The following is a 20853-nucleotide window of genomic DNA, read 5'->3' as shown; positions in this document are numbered from 1 at the left end:
CCCTCTTCTCGCGCTGCCAGTGGCTGAGACACAAGTGGTGCATTGACACGCTCAATGTGATGCTTCAAGCAGCTACTGGGTTAGTGCAGAGAAGCTGACCTGTGCAGTTCTCAGTGGGAATAGTTGACAAGCAAGTCAGCCCCTGTCTGCAGAGCTCTGCCCTTGAACCCGTTTCTCAATCTTACTTGGTACATTGTTATGGAATGCCCTAGTTATGTGCCCTCCACTTCTCTGAGCAGCAAAGTTCCACAGGCCCGCGCTTACCCTGGGAGGGTTCTCTGCAGAAGAGAGGCCTATGCTCCCTTTTATAGTATTTGCTATGTTTATACATATACAGGTAGAGGGAAAAGGGAGATCTACCTGCATGCTGCAGGTCCACTGTCCCCTCCTTATCTAAGAGAGATTCTGTATCCCCAAGGCACTTCAGCCAACTCACAGTAGAGTGTGTTTGCTTTTTGTCTCTGCTTGACGTCTCAACTCAATTTGCTTCACCCGGCTCCTACCAACCAGAACCGTTTCCCAACAGTTGAAGCCCAATTAAGGAGACATCAACAACTATTAGGAAGTGGTACCATTCTTTTGTCACAGGCTGCCGTTTCCCCAGGGCATGCCACTTTTAGGCTAACTGCGTACAATGAAATCATTCACAAATTCCAAAGAAGCAACAGCTGTTGCAAGAGACAGTGACCCACACAACCAGTTTGCCAGGATGGAACGCTGCCTGACCAGTGAACTGCCTTGGGTAGCAAACTGTGGACGAAGGAGTTGTGATTTGTCATTTCCAGCCAAAGTGATACCAGCTCCACAAGGAGGGGAATGCTAAAATAACTGAGTTTTGTGAAATGGCCTTTTTCAGGTAAAGCAAGAGACAAACACTCACCCACCATAACGTAGGGCTGCGGTTATTGGCAGACCATGCTTAATACCATCGATTTTTCTGCACTTCAGTCTGCCTAGCTTTGCAAAGCATCAGGCTGTATGCCATGCTTTGCCAATGCATACAACTAAAGCCTAGTCAAGACATGCAGCAGAATGAAGTGGAAATGAGATTGCTAGAGTGCTAAAATGGTAGAATGGGCTGAATGACTTTAGGATGCATTTGAGAAATCTGATTTTTGAACAGTCCTCTGTGTTAAAATCTCGCAAATAAAAAACTAGCATTGCAAACAAGTTGGGTTAGAAACTTGTCTTCCTTTTGAGCTAGTTTTCAAAAGTTGGGTTAAAAACTTGTCTTCCTTTTGAGCTAGTTTTCTGTTTGCGGGGAATTTTATTTATTTATTTTGTTGGAGGCACATCAGTTGTTGAAATGAACCCACAATCTGAAATGGGATAGCCTACTGTACCACTTCTTTGTGTTGCATGAGGAAACCAGGCCTAAATCTGTTTTTGGAAGGTATGAAAAGGGAATAACCAAATAACTATATGCAGCCTGATCTTATGCGGAGTTAGGTGTGCTTGCTTTCAGTGGCCATGCCTAACTCTGCATAGGACCAGGCAATTAGATATGAATTAGTTTACCCTGAGAATTATATTCTGTTATGCTAAAATGGTCTCAGGTTTGGTTTAATGGGTACTGCAGGTTTAATAAAGATTAATTCTCGGCTACTAGCCTACCTATACATGTATACTTAGGAAACTTGTCAAGTAAGAACCAGTGATACTTTGTAATTTACAGATTAACAGATTAACAAACAGAAGTTCACCAATTTATTGGCAAGTGAGATTTTAAACTTTACCATGAAAACAGCTCATTGAAACTCACAAACAAGTTTTCTAAAATCAGGGAATCTGGAATTGGGATGCCAGAAATAAAGGACATCTATTTATTTGTTATTAAACCACCCTTACCTGTGGCTCAGGGCAGTGTACATCAACATAAAACAGATGCATAATAAAGACATTTAAATCCATCTTATTATACAGCAGTAATGACCTGTAACCATTAAGATGGTGATCTACCATCACAGAGCAAAGGTGAATCAGTCCTGTGATATCTGTTGCATTCCTAGCCCTGGAGTGCTGTGGAATAAAGGAATGTACTTTTATTATTTTTAACAGTATGAACAGCTTTAAAAAAAGATCAATACAACTAGGACAATTTCTTAATTTTTAAAGAAAAATTTGCAAATCTATTCTGCATACTTTTCTATTTAAGGTTTCTAATCAAAGCTTTTACATTTAAAAATTATAAGATCGTAAAAACAGAAACACGGTTCTCATAAAGATAGTGTCAGAGGGTAGCCATGTTGACCTGTAGTAGAAAAATTAGATTTCAGTCACACCCTGAAACTCTACTGGATTCAGTTCTCATACAGTGTACCATGCAACACAATCTGGTGCATATTTACTCAAAAGTAAGTCCCACTGAATCCAGTGCAGCTTGTTTCCATGACTGCAGAGTTCCCTTTGGGACAGTTTCCTATAAAACAATCCCAACAGCGAGTGCAAAATGCTGGGGAAAAGATCTGCCTCTCATTAAGACGCTGACGATGAACTGCAAGTAACGCAGGTGGTCACATGAGATCAGCAATGAATCGGATTGGTCTCAGGACAGCAAGGAGCATAGCTATTGGCTACGGAGCTCTAGGGGAGGGGGTGGGATGATGGCAGCGAGGAGGTGAGCGGAAGCATGTGGATTTTAGATCAAAGGAATGGGAGCGAGCAGGTGCCAGGATTTATTGGTGGGAGCTGAGCGGTGCATAAAGTTTGTTGCCATAAAAAAAACTACAGGGAGATAGTTGGTGGGAAGGGATAATGGGCTGGAAAGGTACTGTAGGGTTAAAAACAACAACAAAGAACTGAGTTATGGGTTGGTTGAAACAATATTGCAGTGCCTTCCACTTCATTGTATAATATGAATACACAGTACCTTGGTGAATATGCATGGGATTGGGCTGTTAAGGGTATTGATGTAGCCTAAATAAGGAACTAGGATTTGAATACGCTGGCACCCCCAAATCAGCTCTTGATTACCCCAACTGCCTGCAGAAGTTGTCTGGTACAAAGCAGCTTGTGTTGCTGATGTCAGATCCAAAATGCCATTTTTGTGCAATGCTCTATTTTGTGTGCTCGTCACATTCTTCCTGTTGGAAATATAGCATTTGGACTACTGTGAATCCACTGCCCAGTTCATTCAGGGTTTGTCTTCAACAACTCATTGCCCAGCTAAGGTCTGCAGATGCATAATATGTGCTTATTTCTTATGAGAGCCAGTTTGGTGTAGTGGTTAGGAGTGCGGACTGTAATCTGAGAGAACTGGGTTTGATTCCCCACTCCTCTACATGCAGTTGCTGGCGTGATCTTGGGTCAGTTACAAGTTCCTTTAGAGCTGTTCTCTCGGGAGCAGTTCTCTCAGAGCTCTCTCAGCCCCACCTACCTCACAAGGGCGTTCAAAACAAATCCTCAGTCTGAACCCTGTCTAGGACTGATCTAGATGAAGAACATTTTCACAAGTTGCTCTTTAAGAAAAAATTCTTTACCCAAAAGGAAGTAAAGAGCTTTATTGGTTACATATTTCAGAAACGACCGTTTTCTCCTTTCTCTGTTACATTAGGAACGTGTAGAAGTGACTAGAGATGTTAAGTCATCCTTAGGTTATAGTAAAGAACGCCGTAAATCTAAATGAGCCAAGGGAGTGGAATTCGGTTGCTTTATTCCATCCCTGCAGCCATGTTCATACACACGCAATTCTACTCCGTGATTAAGAGCCTGAGGCGAGCTTGACTTGGTACAAAACAGTTTTTTCTTCTTCCAAATGGGCTGGGACCAACGGATTCTGAGGATTGCTTGCTCCTGTATGAACCTGCTCTCCAAGGAAGATCTGCCCGGTCCCTTCTCTCTGTGCTCCTGCCTGCACTAGATTAGTGGAGAAAGGGCCTTTTTCTGGTGACGTCCCAGTTGTGGAATTTCCTCTGCAGCTAAATTTCCCCAGTGCCTGCATTCCCATCGTTGGGAGTGCGTTCACACCAGCTTTTAATATCTAAATCGGATACCTCTCCGGTCTCTTGTTGAAGATACCAAGGGCACGGTTTGCTGAGTGGTGTACTAGAAAGCCTGGGCTGCAGTAGAGAGTGGTGAGGAAGAAGGGATCTTTGTAGGATTTCATACGTTTGTCATTTGTTTAGTCAAAGTCCGGTTGCTTGCTCAATACAGAAGCGTGTATTTTCAGTTCACAGACTAATCCTAGCTGAGACTTTGCCCCTTGAGGCTTGGTAGGTTTTTGTGCGGCTGCAGGATATTTTCAAATAGTATCTGAGTGCTGTTTCTGATTCTGAGGGATCTCTCTGTTCTCTGCTAATGACTGCTTTCTTCCATTTGCAGGTGATAGAATTCTAAAGGTTTGCTCCATTTCTGCACAGCTAAATGAGTGTGCTAGGGTAAAATGTGCATGCCTGGTGTAATTTCCTAGACCGGGGTCCCCAACCTTTGTGAGCCTGTCGGCACCTTTGGAATTCTGACACAGCGCAATGGGCACAGCTACAAAATGGCTGCCGCAAAATGGCTGCTTGTGGGAGATGGAGTCGGCCACAAAATGGCTGCAGCAGCTTACCTGCAGCGGCACAGTGAAGATCCTTGTGCTGTAGAGATAGTTGCTGCCAAAACATTTTTAAAAATCTACACAGCCAATCAGAAGCCTTATTGAGGAAAAGGCCCATATGGCCCCATCCGCTTTCTAAAAACACTAGGCGGGCAGCAGTGCCATGGCGCCCACAGGCACCACCACGTTGGGGACCCCTGCCCAAGACTATTTTCCTCAGATGAAGTGAAATAAAACCGAGTGTCTCTTTTTCCCCTCTCCCTGAGAACAATGTCTGCGTGCTGGCTAGTGAGCAAAGACAGAAGGTGCCCGCAAATAAGATTGCCGCATTTAGAAATGGTGGTGATAGGGCGAGGCCCTGAGACAGAAATAACCGACAAGAAGTGTTCACGAAGACAAGGTAAAGGGGAGATCAGACAGCAATCCTAAATACGCAAAATATTTACGCTAAGTAAATCTCACCGAGCTCAGTAGTTCTTACTTCCAAGGAAGTATATTTTGGATTGGATTATATGTTTATTTTTCTGTTTTGGGGGCGGTGGGGCGGTGGTGGTGATGTGTAAGTGCCACACACAGATGTTCACAAATTGTGGTTGGGATTAGCAGGCAAATATTATTTTCTGTTGGCCAGTTGAAGATTCCATTCCCACCACAACACTGCCTCTCACAGTAAGATAATTTCTAGACTGCACTAATTCGGTTCATAAAAGGAATACAATACTTTAAACTTAGAAAAAGAATTAAATCTGCTGTTTTCAGTGCTTGCGATCTTCAGTGTTCCTCTAAATAAAACATGAAAGGCTTTTCGTACTGTTAAGCAGCGATGAATTGTGTAACTTTGCCCTTTCACATTTGGGGAGATGTCAGCCAATACTGCACAACATGTACTTTTCCAGTAAATGTTTGTTTCCACAAAATACGAAGAAATCTGGGTTGATCCATATGTTCTTTACATTACAGGTTTTGCTTAATCCCTAAAATATACACTCCGTATAGCATTTAAGCTTATTAACAATGCTCTTTATTTATATAGAACATTATTGTCTGTTAAAAGGGTCTGTACAATATTTAGTTTGAATTCCTGTCCAAAAGAATTGATTACCAAACTGATCAGGACTGTTCTGTGACACCTTAAAGGCTTAATGGACAAGAGAGTTCCTGGAATACAGTCCGCTTTTTCAGAGACCATCTTTTCCAGGTCAAGGGGAGTGAGGGCAGGATTGCTTCATAGCAGAACAGTGGCTTAGCACCTGTAACCAGTTTTCCCTCTAAGCTGAGTTAGTGTGAGCTAGCTCACAGTGCTTTAGCCTCCGGCTCTCACATTTTTGTCTTCGCTCAGGAAGGATGGCTCCAGAGCAAACTAATTTATGCAGTAGCCAAATGGCTCGCTCACAACTTTAATGCCAGTAGCTCACAAAGTAGAGTTTTTGCTCAGAGGACTCCACAGCTTAGAGGGAACATTGCCTGTAACCAGGAACACACAGGAACGGAGTTCCGGCTGGCTTCAGAGTTGGCCACACCCACTACAGCCAAAACCTCTGCGTGCGTGGCTACAGAGGGAAGGCCTGGAGGGCCCCCCCCCCCCCCGCGACTCCAAGGCAGGGGGGGTCCTGGAAGGATCAGGGAGGCATTTAAATGCTTCCCCGAGCCTTCCCCAGCCTGTCCAAGGGCTGGTTTGCCCGGGCTCCCCGCAGCTGTGGGACGCCCAAGCAAGCCAAGGGAAGGCATGGGGTGTGGCCTAATACGCTAATGAGTTTCTGCTGTTGGGTGTGGTCTATTATGCTAATGAGTTCCTGCTGGGCTTTTTCTACCAAAAAAGCCCTGCCTGTAACGTCCCCAAATTCAGATTTTGACATTTCTTGTAACAGGATCGGTGATAGCAGGGCAGGGAATCATCAATGGATCTGACTGTCAGGCCAGGTACTGTTTAGAGAAAGCAGTGCTTGACTGGCAAGACCAATGGTTAGACTCAGTATAAGGTAGAATGGTTTCATTAGATCTTCTAGATCCCTACACATTTTGCTGTATGGTTCGTCAGGGCATCTAATACAAAATAAATTAAAAAATTACAATCACAAATTTAATTAAAACGTACATGCAGAATAATAATTAAAAACTTTCTTTAAAAATTAAAATTACTTATAAAATGGATTCATACACAGTCTAAGCATGGTATAGAATAACCTTACATGGAAATGTACAAGCACAGGAAAGCTTATACCATGAATAAAATTTCGTTGGTCTTAAAGGTGCCACTGGACTCAAACTTTGTCCTGCTGCTTCAGACCAGCACGGCTACCCCCACGTGATTCTCTCTTATGTATTCTAGTGTGATACAAAAATTACATAGTTTATAACCAGAAATCTTTTAATATTGAAAAAGATAACAATTTTTTTTTAATGCGAGGTTCATATCAGAAAGTCAGAAAAAAAAGACAATGTGGCATACCTTACATAAAAACTTCTTCAGCTCCCACCTTGAACAAATGGAGGAGTTGGGAAGAACTCACTGTATTTTATAACCAGGTATGGTGCAATAAATCCAGATACCCTTTAACCCTTAAAGGACCGCAGATCTCAAAAATGCTTATCACCATGGCCAGATATAGCATAGAAGGTCAAGGATCTTATTTAGCCCATAGGGGGCCCAAGATCTCAATCTAAATTTAGAATAAGCAATGCTAGGCTGGCAGGACCAATGGGCTGACTCAGTAGATGGCAGGTTCATGTATTCAGGGCTGCAATCCTATGCACAGTTGACTTGGGAATGAACCCCGTTGAATCCAGTGGTGCTTTCTTCTGCGGAAATATGCCTGTGATCAGACTGAACATCACTGAAACCTCTGGGTTTTGAAAACTTTTTAGTAGAAATCAATAGCAACTCTGATTTCAGTTTTCTAAAAGGACCCTAGCATAAAAAGTAGGGGCTTTTTGTAGTAGTAATGTTCTTTCTATCTCCCCTAATGTTAAAGATCCCAGGACAGAAACGGTCCCTGAAGACCATTAGGGTTGCTTTGAAAGTGAAGTTTGTTGCAAGCCCAAAGCTAGGACTGATTTAAAGGCATCAGACAGCACATTCCTTAACTTTAAGAGGCAGTTGTCAGGAGGGAGAAATTCCTTGCCCTTGACGAGTGCTTTTTTGGAACCCTGGCCGAACAGATTGCTGGGTTCGCTGCTGTGAGATTGAGATGAATCTCTTGGCAACAGTTGTTTTCCAGTCTGGGCATTTGATTTTTCTGGTCTGAGAATAAAATGGGTGGGTGCCTAGCATTTATATCCTGATTTTATTCAAATGAACTTTGCTTTATATTTGGGATTTTTTGCATTGGCCGTGTCACCACAAAATGCCTGGTTCCATGCCTAATTCAGTTTTCTGTCACTTTTCCTTCCAGTACAGCTTAAAGCGGACTGCAATAAAGGTTTTGTCAAGGTTAAACAGGTATGTCCTCTTCACACTGTGTTGCTGATAGTTCAAGTTCTCGGCACTTCATAAGGCTTGAAAGGAAGGATAAAAATCTCTGTTGGGTAGGAATTAGCCTGGTGGCACAAAGTAAAGCTTTGGATATCTTCTGTGTTTCTGTAGAGCTTGGTTGCTTTGGTCCTTGCTTTGACTTCTTTTAAAAGCAAGTTTCTAGCCTTCACGATCACAGAGGAAAATGCTGAAACTGTTTTGGATGGTGGTGTCGTCTGTTGGAGCCTCACATAGTGCATTTTAAACCAGTTCTAACCCACTGGCATGGCTCCCGACCAGGGATTCTGGGAACTGTATGTCATTAAAAGGATTAATTATAACCACAGTTAAAAAAAGAAAAGATCAATCCCCCACCAAAACTAGCATGGTATAGCCTGATTGCAGGATTGATACTTGAATAGGAAACCACTTTGCTTGTAGTCACCTTAGCCCAAGTTCCACCAATTAGCGCGCACCTCTTCTGAAAAATCTGCTGTTTCCTGAGCCTGGTATCTTTCTTGGCCTAGACTTTTTTTCTGTCATATTTGGCAGCTATGCTGTGTCATTGCCTGGGCAGCTGAGGTAGCAAGATAACCACATGCCCCTTGGCCTGAAAGGAGAGGAAGCTGGGGGTGGGTGGGTGGGTTGGAATTTGTTTTTTTTTTAGCTGCTAACTGAGTGTGAGGGGGTCCTAGTTTAATCCTCCTCTTTTGAACCATGCTGAAGGGGGCTTTCTAAAAGTTGACAAGGAAGTCTTTAAAGCAAATACTGAAGAGGAGATCTTGACTTTCTTCATTGACTAGAACTCGGTTTCAGAGAGGAGGCAGTATTTATAAATGCAGAAAGATATTTTTTCATTGACATTTGCCATTGTAAGGCAAGGGACAGAAATGATACCAAGTCTGGCTGAAATTCCAGGTATGATTAAAGTGCTTTGGGTAATATTCTGGCCATCCCTCAAACCTCCATGGTACCGTTTTCACCCCAGACCTTTCTCCCACCAGTCTGGAGAGCAAGGGCGGGAGGGCGTCCCTGCCGTAAGTTTTATGTTTGATTATTTATATGCTACTGCTTCTTTTAAGATATAACCAAGTGGCATTCTGGGAAAAGAGATAGCAGTTCGTGGAGTTCAGTGCTGAAGTAATTTTCATTCTGTCACTGTTGTGGTCCATGTTTGGCGTATTCTTAAGGGGAAAAAGTCATGTTTGCTACATTTCCTGAATTTCCCCAACTAGAGTGCAATGCAGGCATATGGCAACCTTGGTGTGGGAGCTGTCTTATAGACTATAGCCACTATATTCTTTCTGAGCTTGCATGGTAGTATCGAGAATGTAACTTATGTTCATCCCATTCCCAGTAGAGCCTGCTGTAAAATGGTACAGTCTGTGGGTATTTGAATGATGTTTGATTTCTGCTTGCGTAGGGTCTTGTTAGGGTGACAAATGTCAATCTGAATTTTCTTTCCTTTCCAAGATAGGAGTCAATCCAACCAGCATCGATCTGGTGGATATTGGCAAGGACCAAGAAATTAAACTGAAGCCGGGACAAATCCTCCACATTGTCAATAAACTATATCCCTATACTGTACAATTCCAAGAAGAAACAGGAGTGTTCATTGATAGGGAAGCCACAAGACTAAAAAGTGGGAAAAGGATGCAGGTAGAATCTGAAAACCGCACAGAGGAGGAAAGTATGCCGGGAAAACGTGTAAAAACGGTGCAGGAGGACCCACAAGGCTGCAGGTTGGATTACAAGGTGAATGATTGCAAAAGTCTTGCAGCTGTGTCCGAAACATCTTCTGGCAAAAAGGTGAGCAGAAGACTGTGTCACGTTAGTGACAAGCCAGCGTGGTGTAGTGGTTAGGACTGGCAGACTCTAATCTGAAGAATTGGGTTTTATTCCCCACTCCTCCACATGAGACTCCTTAAGGTAGGGAAAAGAGGGGTATAGCAACCAACTCTTCTCCTTTTAGTGCTCACTGGGCAAATACAGTAGAAGTATTAGAGCAAGGTTTGAGTCCAGTGGCACCTTTAAGTCCAACAAAGTTTAATGCTAAAGCTTTCATGTGGTTGAGTCAGCTGATAGGAAGTCAGTGGGTTAAATACTCTCCATAAACTGATTTAATAATCATCTCCTCCTGGGAATTGTAGTTTGGTAGTTACACAGATCTGGAGACCTGTGTAAATTAGTTCACAGCATCCTCATAAGACATGGCTCTGGAGCTTCTTTTAGGGGGAACCATGACAATGTGCTGTAACACTGATTTACTATTAGTGTCAGGATATCCTTGTATGTTCTTAACTTTTGATCCTGTAGGAGTGCTAGAAAAGGGTATATGTATATACAACTACATGGCTGTTGGCTTCATGGTTGGGGGGGGGATTTAGAATTCCTCCAGACTGCATTTTGTGGGTAATAGGCATTCTGAACTAGAGCACTAAGGTAAAGGTTCCCTTGCTCGAAAGCCAGTCGAATCCGACTCTAGGGTTGCGGTGCTCATCTCTGGTTCAAGGCCGAAGAGCAAGGCCGAACTCATTTGCCACTGTTCGAAGATGTTTCTGTGGTCATGTGGCCGGCATGACTAAACACCAAGGCTCACGGAACGCTGTTACCTTCCCACCGAAGCGGTACCTATTTATCTACTTACAATTTCTTGCTTTCGAACTGCTAGGTTGGCAGGAGCTGGAACTAGAGACGGGAGCTCACTCCGTCATGCGGCACACCCGGGTCTTGAACTGCTGAACTACCGACCTTCCACAGCCTGCAGTTCAGCGTCTTAACCACTTGAGCCACCGCAGCTCCTACTAGAGCACTAACGGCTTGCAAATCGTGTATTCTGGCCGGGGGTCGGGGCAGAGTCCTCATTCTGATCGCTGCTGGTCCTTGGTGCTCTAGCTGTACCATTAGGGCAGGGAGGGCACATGCTGTTGTGCCTAAGCAAGGCCCGTGACAGCCCTTCAGTGGGTGATACAGCAAGGTACTTTATGTTCAGGAGCGACCTCTGGAAGTATTCTCAAGGGCAAGCCCATGTTGGAGTTAGGGACACCTTCTGGAAGTACACAGACCTCTGTGTAGCTTGTATGCCCTGTCATACCTTAAGCAAACCTTGTGATGTGACTTAGATGTGTCGCAGAGCAATTCTACGCAGAGTTAATCTACACACATGAACACATGAAGTTGCCTTATACTGAATCAGACCATTGGTCCACCACAGTCGGTATTGTCTATTCCAGGGGTGTCGAACTCATTTGTTCAAGAGGGCCGGATTTGACATAAATTGGACTTTGTTGGACCGGGCCACGTGTGTCATAAAATGTAATGCGAGGTAGTGGAGATATAAACTTTATAAAGGACACAAACAAATATTTTTTTTTTTACTTAAAATAAAAAACATGCTTGAAACATTAGCACTCTTGCAATATTTTGTTTATTTAACAGTCTGTGATAACTGACACTTCTTGCTCTGACTTATTGCATCAAAATGTCTGTGCTGTGGCAATCTGGGAGGGGGAGGAGCCTCAGCCCAGTGCAGGGAGCAGAAGCTTGCCTATCTATCTCTCCTGAGCGACTGAGAGAGTCTAGGAAAGCAAGCTATGATGCAGCAGCAGCAGCAGAACTAGAGGAAGAAGCAGGAGACAGCCAGTCCGTTGCAGGCATGATAGAAACCCTCTGGGGGCCTGATCCGGCCCACGGGCCGCATGTTTGACACCCCTGATCTATACAGACTGGCACCAGCTTTCCAGGCCGAGGTCTTTCACATCCCCTGTTGCCTGGTCCTTTTAACAGGAGATGCCAGGGATGGAACCTGGGACCTTCTGCATTCCAAGCAGAGGTTCTACCACTGAGCCACGGCCTCTCCCCTGATTTAAACAGGCTTAGACTGGAGTAACTGTGCATAAGATCACACTGTTAAGCTGTAATCTAAAAGAAGTGTGTCCTCCTGAACTTCAGAGAAACATATTTCTGAGCATGCAGAGAACTAGATTGTTAGACTCTTAACTTCCCCTCTCAAATGTCCTTCATTGTTATGCTTCAGGAATTTGCTGGGCACTGGAGTCAAGGACTGAAGGCTTCTATGCAAGACCCAAACATGCAGGTAAGAACTTCAGGGTGATGTATGGGGCTCCATAGTAGTAAAAACCAGTTTCCGTAAGTTTCCCAGGGAGTCATGCACCGTTCCTTGTTTTCCGTGCTAGGTTTACAAGGACGAAAGGGTTGTCGTTATAAAAGACAAGTATCCCAAGGCTCGCTATCACTGGTTAGTGTTGCCGTGGCAATCCATCTCCAGCTTGAAAGCCGTGACCTGGGAGCACCTTGAGCTGCTGGAACACGTGCATGCCACTGGGGAAAGAATGGTCCAGCAGTGCCCTGAGAAAGATGCCCTGAACTTCCGATTGGGCTACCACGCCATTCCCAGCATGAGGTACTGTGTGCTTGGCCTCAGAACAGGTTTTAATTTTTAGTTGTAGTTAAGAATGTATTTGTTTTACAATGAATACATTATTTTCTGGGCTTTATAACGGCAAAACACTGAAAATGGTAGAACACTGAAAAATGAATATGCCTTTTACTCTACGGCCGATCCTGTGGCTATGTGATATTTATCATGGGCTGTGTGTTTTATGTTCTGTCAAGTGGCTTCCAACGTACGGCGAACCTGTGAATTAGCAGCCTCCAAAACATCCTATCATTAATAGCTTTGGGGTTTTGCAACTTGAAGGCTGTGGCTTCCTTTATTAGTCAGTCCATCTCATGTTGGGGCTTGCTCCTTCCTACTGCCTTCAACTTTTCCTAGCATTATTGTTTTTTCCAGTGACTCTTCTCATAATCTGACCAAAAGTATGATGTTGTTGTTGTTCAGTCGCACAGTCGAGTCCGACTCTTCGCGACCCCATGGATCATCTCCCTCCAGGCCCTCCTGTCTTCCGCCGTCCTCTGAAGTGTGCTCAATTTCATGTTCGTTGCATCGCTGACACTGTCTAACCATCTCATCCTTTGCCGTCCCCGTCTTCTTTGACCTTCAATCTTTCCCAGCATCAGGGTCTTTTCCAGTGAGTGCTCCCTTCTCATTTGGTGGCCAAAGTATTTGAGCTTCAGTTTCATTATCTGGCCTTCCAGGGAACAGTCAGGGTTGATTTCTTTGAGGATTGACTGATTTGTTCTTCTTGCAGTCCAAGGGACTCTCAAGAGTCTTCTCCAGCACCATAGTTCAAAAGAATCTATTCTTTGGCGCTCGGCCTTCCTTATAGTCCAGCTCTCGCAGCCATACATGACTACTGGGAATACCATTGCTTTGACCATGCGGACTTTTGTTGGCAGGGTGATGTCTCTACTTTTTATCATGCTGCTTAGGTTCGCCATCGCTTTCCTCCCAAGGAGCAGGCGTCTTTTAATTTCATGCGGTGATCTGGGATCCCAGGAATGTGAAGTCTGTCACTACTTCCACGACTTCCCCTTCTATTTGCCAAGGAGTGATGGGGCCGGATGCCATGATCTTAGTTTTTTTGATGTTGAGCTTCAAGCCTACTTTTGCGCTCTCTTTTATCCCTGAGCAAGAGGCTCTTTAGGTCCTCTTCACTTTCAGCCATTAGAGTGAGGCTTGATTTGGTCTAGAACCCACTGGTTTGCCTTTTTGGTTATCCATGGTATCCTCCAACACCACACTTCAAATGGGTCGGTTTTCTTCCTGTCGGTTTTCTTCATTGTCCAGCTAGAAGTGCTCATTTGTAATGCGTAAGGTTGCCCGTGGATTAACTAATTTGCTTTTAGCAAATCAATTAACTAAATGTATTTTTAATTTACTTCATTTATACCCTGCTTTTCTCCCCAATGGGGGACCCGAAGCAGCTTATGTCATTCTCCTCTTTTCCTAGGGTTGCCAGCCTCCAGGTGGGGCCTGGAGATCTCCTGCTTTTACAACTGATCCCCAGCCGACAGAGATCAGCTCCCCTGGAGAAAATGGCTGCTTTGGAGGGTGGACTCTATGGCATTGCACCATGCTGAGGCTCTTCATTGTCCAGCTAGAAGTGCTCATTTGTAATGCGTAAGGTTGCCCGTGGATTAACTAATTTGCTTTTAGCAAATCAATCAACTAAATGTATTTTTAATTTGCTTCATTTATACCCTGCTTTTCTCCCCAATGGGGGACCCGAAGCAGCTTATGTCATTCTCCTCTTTTCCTAGGGTTGCCAGCCTCCAGGTGGGGCCTGGAGATCTCCTGCTTTTACAACTGATCTCCAGCCGACAGAGATCAGCTCCCCTGGAGAAAATGGCTGCTTTGGAGGGTGGACTCTCTGGCATTGCACCATGCTGAGGCCCCTCTCCTCCCCAATCCCTGCCCTCTCTCCAAGCTCCACCCCCAAAGTCTCCAGGTATTTTCCAACCCAGACTTGGCAACCCTATCTTCTCCATTTCCCTTTTCATATATATTTTTTATTTTAGAAAGCAAAGTAAAATGTAAAGAGGATACAAAAGAAAAAGAGGGATTATATAATAAATTATACAACAAGAATACTATCCATTACAAGATATATAGAATGGGAAAAGTAAATATTTCTCCCCAATATCCCCTTCATTATAGTTCTCAAGACATTTTTTATAGGAAGCGATGAGCCTTACTTCAGACACTTTGAATTTCAAGTTTTATAACTAATCTGTTTTGCAACTCTGTTATTAATTTCCTCACTATTGCATGTTCTGTGTTATGGATCTCAACATTTCTAGATACTAGCTATAACTTTTAATATACCAAAGCTTAAAGGAAAGTCTATTATATATCTCACATATAAGGTAAAAATAACAGATATTTTTGTTCAAAATCCATTTCCTCATTTATATTCAAAACTTATCCTCATGCTATTTCTATATTGTGATACATTTATATGCACAGCAAAACATTCTTCTCTTCTCCGTTTTTATCCTCACAATAACCCTGCGAGGTAGCTTAGGCTGAATGTGTGACACATGCCTGAGGTTACCCTGCAAGCTTCTGTTGCAAAGTGGGAGTTCGAACTCGGGTCTCCCAGATCCTAGTCCTCCTCTCTGACCACTACACCCTGCTGGCTCTCACACATTTCCCTACTTCTAAAACATCTGTTCTTTTCAGAGATACAAATGGAAGTGTGAGATTTCATTAGCAAAACCTGCCATTGATTATGAGAAAGAAGGGCTCCAGGCATAGTCTGAAAGCCCACTATGAACCAGGCCTTGTCAGTCTGGGCCTGTTCTGTCAAAGAAAGTTGGGATTTAAACAGAAGAAGAGTTGGTTTTTATACCCTGCCCTTCACTACCTGAAGGAGCCTCAAGAGCAGCTTACAATCTCCTTTCCCTTCCCCTCCCCACAATGAACACCCTGTGAAACAGGTGGGGCCGAGAGAGCTCCGAGGGAACACCTTTGAGAGAACTTGTGACTGACCCAAGGTCACACCAGCAGCTACATGTGTAGGAGTGGGGAATCAAACCCGGGTCTCCCAGATTAGAGTCTGCGCTCCTTACCACTATACCAGGGGTGGCCAAACTTGCTTAACGTAAGAGCCACACAGAATAAATGTCAGATGTTTGAGAGACATGAACAAATATTACACACGTTTTTATTGAAAAATATGCAAATTTGCTTTTTATTAACATTAAATTACACTGTATGAAAGTGTGGTTCCCGAGCTGCAGTTTGGCCACCCCTGCACTACACCAAGCTGGCTCTCACCACAATAACCACAGAAGGCTACCTTCCGTATTTTGGGTTGAACCTTGCTAGGAGAGATGCTTCACTCTAGCAGTAGGACCCTTCCTCTGACACAGGACACTTAGAGAGCATCTTTCAGCAAGAAAAAGCTGCTGCTGGGGAGGAGCATTCCTCTGCGAGTGGAACAGGTCTGCAGGATCCAGTCCTTATAATAGTGACACTAGAGCTGCTTGTTCTTTTTTGTTTTGTTTTCCACAGCCACCTACACCTTCACGTCATCAGCCAGGAATTTGATTCCCCGTGGCTCAAAAACAAGAAGCACTGGAATTCTTTTACTACAGAATACTTTATAGATTCCCAAGGTAACGATTCGTGCCGTCTATTGTCAATTGAGAGGGAAGGCAGCACGGTATAGCCAGATCTTGCCAGCTTTTGGAAGCCAAACAGGGTTGGTACTTGGAAGGGAGGCCACCAAGGAAGATTCTTGCAGAGGAGTACAATGGCAAACCACCTCTGCTTCTCACCTGCCTTGAAAGCCCCTTGGCTGGGGTTGCCATGAAGTCGGTTGTGACTTGATGGCACTCGTGTATTTTAATTTACTCTAACTTCTCAGGGTCCTATTAGACATGACTCTGAGAGATATAGGACTGGCTCTCCCACAATATTTTTTTTTAAATGCTAAAAGCGGTTGCCCTGACCTAGATAGCTCAGGCTGGCCTGATCTTTTCAGATCTTGGAAGCTAATCGGGGTCGGCCCTGGCCAGTATCTGGATGGGAGACGACCAAGGAATACCAGGGTCGCTGTGCAGAAGCAGGCAATGGGGAAACCACCACTGAACGTCTCTTGCCTGGAAAACCCTGCTGGGTTGCCATAAGTCAGCTGTGACTGCCATAAGTCAGCTGTGACTTTGTGGCAAAGGGGGGGGGGGAAGCAGTTACAGCCACTCCTCCAGTGTGACCAGGAAAATGGTACAGGGGGATAGGAGTTTTAGTCATTGTTGTCCCCCAGTATCATTATATCCGTTTCAGTGTGACCAGGAAAGTGGTACAGGGGGATAGGAGTTTTAGTCATCGTTGTCCCCCAGTATCATTATATCCGTTTAAGTCACCCACCCAGCCTGTAGCTCCTCTTTGCCTCGTAGGGAAATAACATGTATGATCCCATTGCCCTAGGGATCTTTCTCCCAGCCCTGTTCTGATGCTGGGAGCGAACAGAACAAGGTACATCAGTGGTTCTTAGCCAGAAGGTATAGATAGGGGCTCTGGGGCAAGTGATGCTCTGTCTTCTTGGTGCTTGGGGGGGTCAACAGTGGGAGGGCTTCTAATGTCCTGGCCCCACTGGTGGACCTCCTGATGGCACCTGGTATTTCTGGCCACTGTGTGATACAGAGTGTTGGACTGGATGGGCCTTTGGCCTGATCCAACATTGGCGTCTCTTATGTTCTTAAGTTTCCAAGTTCCTGGCTGCATCCTAAGAACGCTTTCCTGGGAGTAAGTCCCATTCAGTAAAGTGGGACTTCCTTTCAAGGAGACCAGTTTAGGATTTCTCCCTATGAGAGAGTGAAGTGGGGGAAAGTTCAGTACCTGCATGCTGTTGTGTCTTCCGGGCATGCCTCCTTAGAATCTGTAGGCGCACCCCCCCCAGAACAGTGACTCATGCCATAATGCGAGGGACACAGAATAGCAATGAGACACACAGTATGTATGAAAAGAAAAGAGAAAACTGTGTGTGGTGTTAATACTAATTGCACTAATAATGTTTTGTGATGATTGAAAAAAATCCTGATTTATAAATAGTTATAGAAAGTTCATTCAGCAAAAATCGTTCGTTACAACACAAGATTACTTCAGCAAAAAATCGTTCATTACACGAGCATAAATCAATCAACATAAACCCTTTCTAACTCTCACAAAGTCTGGAATTCATCCAGCTCCTCCTGAGTCTCCAATGGATAACGCGTTTCCCAATGTAAGGGAGAAACAGAGTTTGCAGAAAGAGTCCACTTTATGTTGATTGATTTATGCTTGTGTAATGAATGATTTTTGCTGAATTAATTTTGTAAAATGTGAGGGATGGCTCCTAGAGAGGCTGGGCAATTCTTTTTGACTCTTTAATAGCAAATTGATTAACTATTGGCATTTTTTTGCCCTATTTGTGTTTTAACTATTGGCACATGTTGCTCTATTTGTGAGCCGCCCTGAGCCCGTTGCAGGGAGGGAGGGCTATAAATTTGAACAAATAAATAATAAATAAAACTGATTATATATTGTATTCAGAGCCATTGGTGGTGCCTAAACTTGCAACATGTCAGAGGAGTTCTTTTTATTTATTTATTTGATTTATAGCCCGCCCGCCCTGGCTAACAGGGCTCAGAGTGGCTAACAACATTCATAAAACAATCCATAAAGTTTAAACATTAAGCAATTCTGCAGTACAACAACAGCTAATAGATGGCATATAAAGGAGCACAACCTGGTGCTCCTTATCCCAGGAGGGAAATAGATATCCTAGAATCAATCTGGTAAGAAGTGAGAGGGGGAGGAAAGGAAGAAGGAAAGGAGGCCAATTCTGAATGGACACTGTTGCTGCCCTCAACCATAGGCCTGGTGGAACAGCTCTGTCTTGCAGGCCCTGCAGAACTGCATCAAATCCCACAGGGCTTGGATCTCGACCGGCAGAGCATTCCACCAGGGGACAGCTGGACACTTTTCGGGCCAGGGATCACCAGTTATCACTGGAGTGTAGTGCTCTTTGGGGGATGTACCAGGAGAGGCAGTCCCAAAGTTATGCTGGTCCCCAGACCATTTAGGGCTTTAAAGGTTAATACCAAATCCGGGCCCGCAGCCAGGATTTTGTGGCTTGTGGGGCAAATATTTTTCTGGTGGGGCTGAAGTTCTCAGTGCAGAAAGAAAAGCCATTTAGCCAACAGAGGGCTGTTACCAGGATAGATCTCTAAATTGCAAGCTGTCAACCACTTCAGATGACAGTTCTCAGCTGCTGCAACTTAATCATTTCTGCCTGCCTAAGCAACAGTTCTGATAACAAGCCGGGCTGGGTGTGTGATGATGACTTCTATAGTCAAGAAAGTGAACAGGCAGAAAAAAAACTCTCTTAAAGGAGACCAGTTTCTTGATACAGAGTTAGAAGGTATCCTAGAGGTCACATACTCCAACCCCCTTGCTCAGTGTGGGACTTAGTTAACTACAGCACCCCACTCTGCTTAAAGAAGCACATGCCTTTCAAAATGTTTTTAAATGATTGAAAAAAGCATTTAGAGGAGGAATTCTTGTGGGGCAATGCCTTTAAGAAAGGGGGCAAAGGCCTGCCAAAACCTTGAACCTGATCCGGTATTCAGCCTGGAGCCAGTGCAGCTGGCAGAGCACCAGCTGGATATGGGCTCTAAAGGGAGTTCCCGTAAGAGCACGCACAACTGCATTTGGGACCATGTACATGAAACGAGACGTGTTTCTCTGTGCAGCGTTGTGAACCTTTGGCACTGGTTTTGTAACCTTTATCATAAGGCTGTGATTGAACGTTTTGCCCCAAATACACGACACCTGGGTTTGTTTGTTTTGCATTCCCTTCAGAGGTGATTGGGATGATCAAGAAAAAGGGCAGAGTAACTGTGAACAGCCAGGCCCTCGAATCCTTAAAGGTGCCTCTGAGATGCCACGTTTGCAAACAGCAGCAATCCACCATCCCGCAGTTAAAGGAACACCTTCGAAAACATTGGCCGAAATGACCGGAAGAGTCTGTTTTCTAATACGTTCATTAAAATGCTACCAGTTGTCACAGGAATTGAATTCTATTTTTAACATGCTAATTTTTAAGAACATACCAAAGTCGTCATCTTTTTTTTTTAAAGTAAACAACGCACCCAGATGTGAGTATTTAAATTGATCCCCCTGCTGAAGCATGACAAATTCTTGATCGCACAGGTATTATGCAGAGGAACACTCTATGTAAAAGAGCCTTTGTTCAGTGGCATTATCTGATCCTTTGTGCCAAGAGATGACTGCATCTAGATTGGTTGCATTTGGTATCCTTATACAGGAGGGAGAAGTATCCCTTAATTTTATTTCTCCCCCAAGGGAATTTAACAGCATCTGGGTGTGGGGATGGAAGTTAAGTTGTTGGTTCAATTCCTCCCCCTTGGACTATGGGCTGAGTTACTCAAATCTAGTTGCCAATTAGCAATAGTGATTGACCGCCTTTGAATTTACTGTTCCTGGGAGCTGAAAAACAGTAACTTTAGCAAGGGCATCTGCTGGCTCAGCGATTATTTGAACCCCTGTTCTGTAAAGTCATAAATTCCTCATCATGGGTGGTCTAAGGAGGCAGTTCCTCACACTTGCCTATCACCTTTCTTAAGCAGCATAGCACTGCTTTAGGTCCATTGTCCAGCTTACAAGCAGAAGTTGTGATCCACTGTCACCCATGGGTGGAGTCCAGCCACAACAGAAGGAGGCATATGTGCCTTAGGACAGAACTAGATGATACGGCAAACTCGGGGACGCCCTGCCATTTCATAAGAGTTCCCGATGGGGAACTTCTTTTGACATCCCTGCAAGGGCTCAACTCTGGTTGGGACCACTGCAGCGCTGTTAAAAGGAATTCCCTGGTGGGAACTCTTACAAAATGGCAGGACAGATTCAGGACACTGTAGTTTGGCCCTTGTTGGGATCAAGAAGGAAGGAAGTAGAAGTGAGCCACGTCTAGCTATTGCATATCCGGGGAAGCTTGAGCTGTGTTCCTGCCCCCCAAGACAATGATGTGTAAGTAGTCCATGCTAGTTGGGGCTTCCATGAGCATCAAAATATGCACATGTGCCCCTGGATTAAACCAGTTACTTCATAGCTGGGGCTGGACCCTGTATACATGGTGTGGTTTTCATGCATACAGTGGAGGCTTCTGCAAGGGGAAATGTGGAGTGGGATTTTGTGCCCTATCACGGTATCCTGATGAGCGTCTCCAGTCAATATTTCTTCTGTATTCTCCTGAGCTAGAACCGGTTTGTCAAATAAAAGTCTGCTGCAATTAAGCCTGATGGTGCTGTTGTCCAGTCGCTATGGTTTATGCCGTGACTCCAGCCTTGGAGTTGGCGCTTCTGTCTTTTCCACTAACTTGGCTTCAGCCTTTAAATTGGAGAGATGAATTTGGGCTGGTGGTCCTGATGTAGTCCA

The 20853-nt window shown here is 44.3% G+C and overlaps 1 protein-coding gene across 2 annotated transcripts in view; it reads left to right on the top strand.

The window, feature by feature from the left end:
- Positions 1–20853, top strand: part of APTX (aprataxin) — a 22143-nt gene extending 1290 nt beyond the window's left edge. Inside the window, exons 1-8 of one of the 2 annotated variants that reach the window (XM_015420678.1) lie at positions 3892–4073; positions 4804–4937; positions 7930–7976; positions 9462–9797; positions 12025–12084; positions 12185–12411; positions 15928–16031; positions 19258–20853. In XM_015420678.1, coding sequence (XP_015276164.1) covers positions 4808–4937; positions 7930–7976; positions 9462–9797; positions 12025–12084; positions 12185–12411; positions 15928–16031; positions 19258–19412 — 1059 coding nt within the window. In that variant the 5' untranslated portion in view covers positions 3892–4073; positions 4804–4807 and the 3' untranslated portion in view covers positions 19413–20853. Of the gene's footprint in view, positions 1–3891; positions 4074–4803; positions 4938–7929; positions 7977–9461; positions 9798–12024; positions 12085–12184; positions 12412–15927; positions 16032–19257 lie in introns of those variants that run through there. The other variant, XM_015420677.1, reaches the window with a different exon arrangement.

The sequence above is a fragment of the Gekko japonicus genome, unplaced genomic scaffold (genome assembly GCF_001447785.1).
Source record: "Gekko japonicus isolate JY-2015 unplaced genomic scaffold, Gekko_japonicus_V1.1 scaffold1242, whole genome shotgun sequence".
In the NCBI taxonomy this organism is placed as follows: domain Eukaryota; kingdom Metazoa; phylum Chordata; class Lepidosauria; order Squamata; family Gekkonidae; genus Gekko; species Gekko japonicus.
Note: the sequence above shows the minus strand (reverse complement) of the source record. Positions and strands in the feature narration are given on the sequence as shown.